The sequence below is a fragment of the Camellia sinensis genome, chromosome 13 (genome assembly GCF_055761805.1).
Source record: "Camellia sinensis isolate YWXY chromosome 13, ASM5576180v1, whole genome shotgun sequence".
In the NCBI taxonomy this organism is placed as follows: Eukaryota; Viridiplantae; Streptophyta; class Magnoliopsida; order Ericales; family Theaceae; genus Camellia; species Camellia sinensis.
In genome coordinates, this window is record NC_138973.1 from 68,077,034 (window position 1) to 68,087,631 (window position 10,598).

General features: G+C 34.6%; 1 protein-coding gene across 1 annotated transcript; it reads right to left on the reverse strand.

Moving 5' to 3' along the window:
- Positions 1–374: 374 nt before the first annotated feature.
- Positions 375–9,730, reverse strand: LOC114307185 (uncharacterized). Its single transcript, XM_082902415.1, has 5 exons — positions 9,463–9,730; positions 7,872–8,329; positions 3,015–3,154; positions 2,845–2,897; positions 375–848 (listed from the first exon to the last, which is right to left on the reverse strand). Exons 2-5 carry the CDS (start codon positions 8,325–8,327, stop codon positions 844–846), a joined length of 654 nt encoding a protein of 217 aa, XP_082758541.1. The 5' UTR covers positions 8,328–8,329; positions 9,463–9,730; the 3' UTR covers positions 375–843.
- Between the last annotated feature and the right edge of the window lie 868 nt (positions 9,731–10,598).

The following is a 10,598-nucleotide window of genomic DNA, read 5'->3' on the forward strand; positions in this document are numbered from 1 at the left end:
ATACCTAGGGCTGCAAACGAGCCGAGCCGAGCTTTCAGATGTTTAGGCTCGGCTCGGTCAAAATGGGAGAAGCTCGAGCTCGGCTCGAGCTCGACTCGAGCTTCAGAAATTATGTTCGAGCTCGACTCGTTGGATAGTTTAAAAACTCGAGCTCGGCTCGTCTAGGCTCGACAACGCAAACGAGCTTGAACGAGCTCGAGCTCGAGCTCGAACAAGCTCGAAATTCCAATTCCATCTATAACTAAGAAAATGAAATCTGTGCATCCAAAAAATAAAAAAAAAACTAAAATCTATGCATCCAAAAAAAAATTATGTACAATTATTAATAAAAAAACTAAAATCTATGCATCCAAAAAAAATTATGTATAATTAGTAATACAAAATTGAAATCTGTGCATCCAAAAAAAAATTATGTACAATTAGTAATACAAAACTGAAATCTATGCATCCAAAAAAGCAACTTCTATACAATTAGTAATAAGAAACTAAAATCTGTGCATCCAAGAAAAAAATCTGTACAACTAGTAACAATAAACTTAAATCTATGCATCCAAAAAAAAAAAAATATGTGCATCAAACCCAAAAAAAAAAAAAAAATTATATACAACTAATAATTAAAAAAAATCTATGCATTACACAATGCATTAAACAGTGCATCGTTGAACAAAACATAATTGCCAAAAATATAGTGCATCCTTAAATAAAACACATTACACAATACATTACACAATTCATCCTTAAACAAAACATAATAACCAAAAACTAAGCCACTAATTTCTTGACTTGATTCACTTGAAAACACACCAAAAAGTCTTCATTCCTTTGGAAACTTCACAGGAGCCTTCAACCTGCAGTAGTAGAATTATTCTATATGAATGAATCTTATGATAGTACTTAAAAAATTTAGTTTATTAAGGTGGTGTTTGGGAAGGACTTCTTGGGCTAAATTAGCCATGTAAGGACAAAAAAGTTGATTTTAGCCACATGGAGACAAAAACGTCATAATCACTTGCCACCAACCATTGTCAAGGTAAATTTACAAATCTACCCCCACATGAGAGAGGGGCATCACCACAAAAGCTTTACAGTCACTTCCCAAAAAACACCTATTTTCAAAAAAATGCACAGGACGTTGAAAAAAAAAATTAAAAACGTTTTTTTGGTTTTTGTTAAAATATTTTATAAAAATAAATTTAAACTCTATTTATAAAAATATTTGTAAATATTTTAAAAAAATTTTATTATGTGTTTGGTTATGATTTGAGTGTAGAGATGTGAAAGTAGCATGGAGTTTTGAGTTATGTGTTTGGTTATGAGTTTTAAAAATAATTTACTAATTGAATTTTATTTTATGTGTTTGATTACGATTTGAGTGTAGAGTTGTTTTTAAATTTAAAATATTAACATTTTAAATTATTTAAATTTTTTGAATATTTAAAGTATTCAAATTTTTTTGTTAAAATAATTTTTAAAATATTTAAATTATTTAAATTTTAACGATTTAAATTTTTTGAATATTTATTTTCATTTTTTGCTTATTAAATTTTTTAGATTATTTAGATTATTTAAATATTTAAAATAAAATTAAAATTAAAATAAAATTAAAATTAAATATTTAAAATTAAATTAAAATTAAATTATTTAAAATACACAAGACAATAACATAAAACCTCACTTTTTATCATTTCACAGAAAATGAAAAAAAAAATAAAAAACACATGAAAAAACCATTTGTAAAAAAAAATAAATTAAAATACATAAATTATTTAAAAAAAATACGCGTCATTCAAAAATATTTTAAAATATTTAACAAATTACAAAAACATAAATTCAAAAAAAAATTAAAAAAATCATTTGGGTTAAGGTTAAAAAAATATTAATAAAAATAAAAAACACATGAAAAAACCATTTGCAAATAAAAAAAAAAGAACATAAAATACATAAATTATTAACAATAATTTATAAATTGAGTTTTATTTTACGTGTTTGTTTACGATTTGAGTGTAAAGTTGTTTTTAATTTAAAATATTAACATTTTAAATTATTTTTATTTTTTGAATAATTAAATTATTTAAATTTTTTTGTTAAAATAATTTTTTGAATATTTAAATTATTTAAATTTTTACGATGTAAATTTTTTGAATATTTATTTTAAATTTTTTCCAAGGTAAATTTTTAGAATATTTACATTATTTAAATATTTAAAATACAAAAAAAATGTAAATAAAATTAAAATAAAATTTTAATTAAGTTTTGTTATATATATTTAGTTACGATTTGAGTATAGAATTGTTTTTAAATTAAAAATATTAACATTTTAAATTATTTAAAGAACGTAAATTAAAGAACAAGAAGTAATTAATGTATAAAAAAAATATAAATGACAAAAACATAAATTTAAAAAATTTAAGAAAAAAATAAATAAATAAATATTTTACCAAACTACGCCAAAATAAAACCCAAAATAAACAAATAAAAAATAAAAAAATTTAAGCAGAATACCCAAATCGAAACCCCCCCCCCCAAAAAAAAAGGTAGCAAAAAAGGGCAAATCAAAACCGAAAATAAGAGAAAAATAAAAAACAAATAAAAAAAAAAAACAACATTGGTGGACCGTTTGGGAAGCTGACGTGGATGTCAAAATCTTTGAATTACAGGTACACGTGGATCAAGGGCACTTTGGTAAATTAACAGGAGGCCACCTCACCAAAAAGCCAAAAAGTCAAAAAAGCCAAAAAATCCTTCCCAAACTAGGCTTTTTAGCCCCAGGCTAAAATAGCCAAAAAAGCCAAAAAGTCAAAAAGCCAACCCACTTCCCAAACGGAGGCTAAAGATGAAACATACCCAAAGATATCAAATTAAGGAAGCAAAATCTCTTTGAAAGATGACTCCATAGTCTATCAAAGAAACAATAATATATTATTTCAGTATTATGTTTCACATAAATTGATAATAAAGAAATTTGTCACTGTATTTGTATGGATCAAAATTAATAATTAAAAAAAAATACTTACATCTGATCCCTTTTTGAGTCCATGTAGTGCACGTACCCAATCAGATCCACATAGTAAGATTTGGACTGTTTCCGTTGATAATGATGCTCGATAAGGATCAATAACTCTACCACCAGCACTAAATGTCGACTCTGACACCACTGTACTGATTGGAATTGACAATATATCAGCTGCCATCTTGGACAATATTCGATACTTGAGGTTGTTTACTTTCCACCACTCCAATGCATCAAAATGGGAATTTGAACCTTCATTGCATATGTAAACACTTTCTTCTAAATAAATGTCCAAGTCAGATTTTGCAAGCTAAATTGTGTCAGCTTTTCTAACAAAAGATTCAAATTTAGATCTTCCCGTCCCGACTGCTTTTCCAAAACCATAACTAGCATTATTAGAATCATTAACTTCTTGAGTGCTTTGCGGCAAAGTTTGCTCATTGTTACTTGAAGTATGAATAACAACATATTCATTGTAAAGCTCATATAGGGCGTCACGCACCATGGAAATGTTTCTAGTAGCTTCTGCCTCTGGGTAGATCTCTGGAAAACAAACCTTATTTTCAATGCCCCATTCAACTAGAGACTTGTGAAGAGCATCCGCAATGATAACCCCAGTGTGCGGAGGTGGTACATTGCAAAAGTTAAGAACACGCTTTTGCAACTTCCACTCATTATCAATAAAATGACCCGTGACAACCATGTATTGAATTTTTTGCCCTGACTTCCATAGGTCGGTTGTAATGCTAATCCTATTAACACTCTTCAATAATGTTTTCAACTTCTTTTTTTCTATCTCATAAGTCGACACACTGTAGACACTCCATTTTTGACCGTCCTCAAGACTTGGACGTCACCGTTGGAACACTCGGTGATCATCCGTGCTTGTGTTCGTCTCGAGTTCCCGGAGGTCTTGGCTACGCGCCTTGCCTCAGAATCTCTTGACTCGACCGTTTTGTGTCTGGTTTTGCACCAAACACTTGTGTTTTTGCTTTGAGGGGTAGGGAATGGCTTGTTGACCATCCCCACACCCCATCGGCCTTCCCTTTGCATCACCGGCCGTTTATTGGTGCCACCGGCAGTGGTTTCTTAAAACCAATGGCCGGTCGGCACTATATTTTGCCGACCGGCACCTTGTTTTGGCCGGTGACCTTTTTTTGCTGGCCGGTGTGACCCTTTTGCACCCTTCAGGCTTGGTGCATGCCAGTTGTGCTAGCTGGAATGCACCAACACTCCTCCCCGTGCATGAAGTGGCTGTTTTGCCCCTTTTGCCCCCTTTTGGTCAAAGCTTCTTGAGGAAGCTTGACCCTTTGTCAAAGCTTCCTCAAGAAGCTTGGCCAGCTGTCCTAGCTTCCTCAAGAAGCCTTGACTCCTTTGCCCCCTTTGCCCCTTTCACTTGGCTTCTTTGAGAAGCTTAAACCATTTCCCTTTGCCTATATAAGGATCCCTCTTCTCCCATTGTCAAGGGTTAGAGATTTTGAACAAAAAACCAAAGATTATACATATATGCATCTGTCATATACTCTCTCTATATATATTTTACTCTCTCTCATCCCTTGTGTGTGTTTTGTGGCCTAAAAGTGCATTTTTACCTTAGTTTTGCACTAAGACACACACTACCACACCTTGCTTCAAGTTTGAGAGACATTGAGGGTTGATTCTTAAGGTTTTGGACTGATTTTGGTCAGAAAAGAGTGGCTGGACCAACTGTTCTTGGAGTGTTCTTCAAGGGTGAGTTTCTTGCTTTATTTTCCTCAATCTTGCATTGGCTTTTGACCTATCTTGCATATTGATTTGAGCTTTGTGTATAACTAAAAAAAGTCTTATATTTTCATTCTTAAGAACTTTCATTAAGGGTGTTTTGGCATTGGGGGTCGAAATCCCCCTCTTAGGTCTCTTTTGGCCCCTTTTGGTGTCTTTTCCTTTAAGCCTTATTTGCTTTGTTGTATTAGCCTTCTCGCCACTGAAATCCAGTGGATTTTCAGTGGTGAAGAAGATGGTTCTTGTATAGGGGAGGGACACCCCTCTCCCTTTGTGTCTCATTTGTACATGTTTTGGGCTTATAAGGGTAGCATATATGCTTGGTTGTTTTTGGCTCCATATCATATGTTTTTGGTGCTATTTAGGTCACATGTTATCTCTGTTTTTGGTCGGATTGGTGGCCCTTTGCATGCTTAACATACTTTCTTTGTATTCCCTTGTTTGTGCCTAGAAATGCATCATGACTTTTGACTACCATGCTCTCATATTTTGGCTTCACTTTGTGAAGTTCTTGACCATATTTTGTCATGCATGAGGTCTGTTGGCCACTGGTTTGGTCTTGTTTAGCATGCTTGATATAGTTGCTTTGCATTTTGGATCATGAGCCTTGAGTGTGTGGATCATTAACATGCCTAGCTTGGCCTATTATCATCATTTGGCATTAGTTGAGATCATATTCCAGTCCATATAATGTGGTCTTACATTGTCCTTTGTGTCCCTTTCAATGCCTTGAAGTGCTGTGTTTTCATGCCTTGACATGTGCATTGTGTATGCCTATGTGTTTGGGTCATTTTAGGGCTGCCATACCAGCGGGTTTTGGAGCTATTTTGCATGCTAAAATTCTGTTTTTGGGTTGTATAGTTCATGCCATGCTTGTTTGGGTTAGTGGTAGTGGAGTGCCCTGTTGTTATGCCTTAGCCTTGGGCCCCTTTTGACTTGCATGCTTGTAATGCATTTTGTCCATCACTTGAGACACTTTTGGCCACTGTTTTGGGGGCGTTTGAGGCCTCTCATTTTAGTCTAAGTCCCTTCTCGGACATGGTTGTATGCGTGACTTGTTGCCTCTAATCGCATGCTTGCATTGTACCATATTAGCATTGCATGATGAGTTGCATTGTAGCATTGCATGTTAGGAACATTGCATGCTTGCCATGATATGCTGCATTACTTTTGGCATGCTTTGCATTTTAGTGATATGTTGCATTTTCGAGCCATGTTTGCACAACATGCATTGCATTGCTTGGTTTGGGGTGTCAAACCAAGTGTGAGGGGGGAGAAGTGTTCATACTACAAGTGATGTAATGCGTCTCAACTCTCGGTCACTGAGGCCCTTGACTTTGGCATGATAGGGTTTTTGGTATTCATTTATATGTTGCATGCATTTTCATTGAATTGCAACCTTGGCTCCTTAGGCCATCACGCATCAAAATGCATGATTGATGGCCCGAGGGTCGAAGGTCATGCTCCCTTGAGTCCCTTGCATGATAGGGAGTGTGCCCGCGCATACATTTGCTTGAAATTCCATGCCATACACTGTCTGTCCTTGTTGCTGTCAAAAACCAGTTTCTGCAAGGAGTTTTTGTCGACCGGCCCGACCGGCCATGGATTGGTGGACGATAATATGAAACCCCAGCCAATGGATAAGTTCCATGGCCGATGGGTATTCCCTTCAGCCGATGGTGTCCTACAGGGTTCAGGGAACCTGTCCCAGGATTTTGGCAATTTTCAAAGAAGCAGGGCAGTGTAAACAGAGGCAGCAGTGGTATGGTACAGGCTTTCGGGGCAAGATAAATCTGAGCATGCATCATTCACGCATCCCGAGGCAGGGGCTACGGCCATCTTCTCTTTGCATTTAATTTGTTAATTAGATTAGAAATTTTGTAATAATTAATTTAGTATTATTTATTCGGACTGTAATATTTATTTGGACCCTCCGAGTGAGGGCAATTGTGTAATAAGTGTGGGTGCGTGTGTGCATGTCTTCCAACCCCCCCTTCTTTCTCCCTTTTATTTACCCGCTTATGATAGTAGACTAGGACATATTTAAATTAGCATACCTTATGCTATGCATGCGTGCATCCACATATTTGTCTTACATGCATCGGGCTCGGCGCATCACTCTAACTGCATTTGTATTTTAATTTCAAATTGAATACGTGTTAGTTGTAGCATTTCACATGTCATTGTAGATTAGCCGAGCCTATCTTAGTTGCATTTTGCATGTGTTGCATTAGCCATCTTAACATGAACTAGGATCATGCATATGATTACTAACTAGTTTCTGTTTTGGCTTGGAGTACTCTGTAAGTTCTTTTGCTTTGGCATCCTTGCATGCGTGTGAGTGTTGCCATGATAGCATGATTACCATGAGGCTAGCTGCTTATGTGATATAACTGCTTGAATGCCTGTGGGTGAAGGTTGGATTGTCTGAATTGGAATAGCTCATTCAAATCCGTGTTTCAGCCTACTTACGAGTAGCAAATTCCAAAACATTTATCAAAACAAATGGATATGCAATGTTTATTTCCAAATTAGGCGATCTAGTCTATGCTTTTGTGTTGTGCGCATAACATAGTAATTCTAGGCTAATAAATTGAAATAAGAACACATAACGTTTTCAAAAACAGATATCACAGTTAGTAGAGGCCGATCTTCGGATCGAGCGAGAGGGGGTGCTCATAGCTGACCTTCCCCAATCGTACCCAAGCTCCCGAGCCGAGGCAACTTTGGTGATGACGGACACGTGGCCTTTGGCACTGAGTCAGGGTTTCCTAAATTCCCCCATAAAAATATTTAGGTGGCGACTCTGTATCTGGCAAAGCAGTCCATGTTTGGCACTTCTTTCAAAAATCTGTTTTCTCAAAACGATTTGCCAGATTTGGACTCTTTGGTTCAGATTAAGAACCGTGACACAAATTGAGTCCGAACTGTAGTGAGGCCCACGGGCACGTCTACACACACAATCATTTTTTGCGGTGGTACGAGTTATCTTTTGCCAATGTGGAGTAGCAGTTTTCATGAACTTGTTAAATAAAACATGCTCCATTTGCATAAAAGGATATTCATGATAAAGTATCATATGAGAAGCAACTTCCCTCACCTTTGCTTGGTCATACTTGAAGGCTGCCACATTGGTCACACTATCAGACCCGGTTGTCTCAAGTGATAGAACCCTTTGCTTTTTGTCAACAAGTTGTCGTCTAGCACAACTGTTCAAGTGCCTAAGAAGTTGAGTTGTAGCACCCGTTGGAGGAATGGCAAATCTTGTTTTGCAATGCATGCATTCAGCCTTCTTGGTACCATCTGGAAGAACCACTTCTTTAATTTCATTCCAAACTCTTGATGTTCGTTTCCTACTCTTCTTTTGGAACGGATTGTTGTCTTCGGGAACTCCATTTTCTCTTGCATTTTCCTCTAATTCAATTAAATTATCAACATCATTTGCATCTTCATTAACTGTATCCATCAGTGGACTAGTGGATGACTCCTCAAATGATGAAAACGGTGTACAAGAATCTTGCTCTGGAGAAGTGAGATTAATTTGTCTATCTGACATATCTAAGAAAAATAACAATAATGCAACAAATAAATTAATACACTAATAAAATTGAACTATAATAATAATACATTAAGAAACTGAAAATTGAACTAGTAATATTTAAACTAGTAAGAAACTGAAAATTGAACTAGTAACCAAGACCCATATTTAAAGATTTCAGTATTGGCAGTGCCTCATGCCCATTACTTATTTAAATATTATTAAGTAAAAGGTTGGTTTATCTAACTAAATCTTTTAGATGCAAACAGGGTTCATTTCAATACTAAACCTACCCTGAATTATAGTAAACACAATAAATATACATTGATCTAGACCTTTGTATTGTGATGCACTATATTTCAGCATATAGATTTTCAGCACATAGAACCTTAAAATTGCAGCACTAAATGATAAGAGTTTTATCTCAAATGGAAAAAATGCATTAAACAAGAAACCAAGCCAAATTTAGGAGAAAAAAATAATAATAACAATAAAGATGACCACAGATTTGATGAACTTTTACATTCAATAATTATGATACAATGCAAAAATAGTCATACCATTTCAGTTACAAAAAATTGAAAAAAAAACATATAAAAAATAGATTAGATTAGTCCCTTTTGACCTTTTTTGTAGAAACAGGGGACTTAAAAAAAGCAACTGGAGAGAACTTAAAAATTTATTTTTTATTTCTTGAGGTAGTAATGACCTTATTTTTTTGTAGGAAGGCTGCTTGGTGGTTACCATGATGTCGTTAGATGAGGAATGCCTCTTATCTTCAGCTGTTATAATTTTCTTTTTTTATTAGCAACGAAGAAATTTTCTTTGCTTTCCCAATCCTATCCTATGAAGCCCTTAAACCACACAAACAAATCCCTTTCAACCATCCCACAAATCTGACATCTTTATTTCGAATTTTTGTTGAATTAAAAATTGAGTGAATCATGGGAGAGGTTGCAATTTTTCCCTAATTTATATGTTGAAAACAGGGAGCAAAAACCAATCAAAAAAAAAAACAGGGATTCAAGAAGATTACTGTGTGAAATAAAAGTCAATGGTGAAGTGAAATAAGTGTACTGTGTGTGCATATGAGCATGTAAGAGACACCATGGTTGAGATTGAGAGAGAGAGAGAGAGAAGAAGATTAACTTACCACAATGGATTCAAGAGAGAAGAATAATCTCCCAGTCTCAGATCTTCACCAAGGCAACGAAGCTATACCGGTCCGTTGTCGTCGATGTTTGAGTGTCTGAGAGCTAATGAGTTTGTACGATTGATGGCCAGATGTGTGTTTGTTTGAATGTCTGAGGTTACAAAGAGTAGCAAGGAAGAGTAAAGCGGCGTATGTATTTGATACAAAGGAACCCTAGTTTTTTTTTTTACTTATATACTAAGGCTCGCGAGCCTTACCGAGCCGAGCCTTATTCAGCTCGAGCTCAGCTCGTTTGTTAAACGAGCTTGGAAATGTAGCTCAAGCTCGTTTATTAACTAATCAAACCGAGCTCGAACGAGCTGTTAACGAGCCGAGCCCGAGCTGTTCATGAACAGCTCGGTTCGTTTGCAGCCCTACTCATACCATAAAGTAGTACTACACAATTAGTTAGCCAAATACCTTGGTTCAAGTTGTTAACTTGATTCTTTATAGGTATGTTCTGCTTGATTTATTCGAAAATGTGAACGGTTCAAATTATTAAAATAGGTCTCGAAATAGGCTCATTTGGCTGCACAGCAGAGACCCCAAATCCACATAGTCATGTTGAAAGTGTAACAACTATTGGTATCTCTGAAAAATTAATATAAAATAATAAATTCCACTATACAAAAGTTTATATAAAATGACATTATTTTTTAAGATTTTTTTTATATTTTAAATCAAAACACTTATCACTGTTGCTCATAATTGTAAGAATATCACAATCACATCTTTTAGATATACTTACTAACTAGTCTATCAATTGATCCCACATCAAACTTGAGAAATTATTTAACACTCTTGAAACAAGTTTAAAGTGGCACTTAGTCAATAATTATTGATCTAACTCATAAAATATAAAGAAAAATAAAATAAATAAATAAAAAAACTAAGATTTGACCATTGTAGAATTTTTAATTTTATCAATTTAAGCCATAATTTTTAGATTTCTTTTTAATATAAACTATTCGCCTGTTTTCGTTAAGTAAAACTGATGATAAAATAGTATTTTAGTTATTAAATTCAATGTAAATGTACATAAAATGTCTACAATATTCTTTTTTGTTGAGTTCAATAACTAAAATACCCATTTTTTG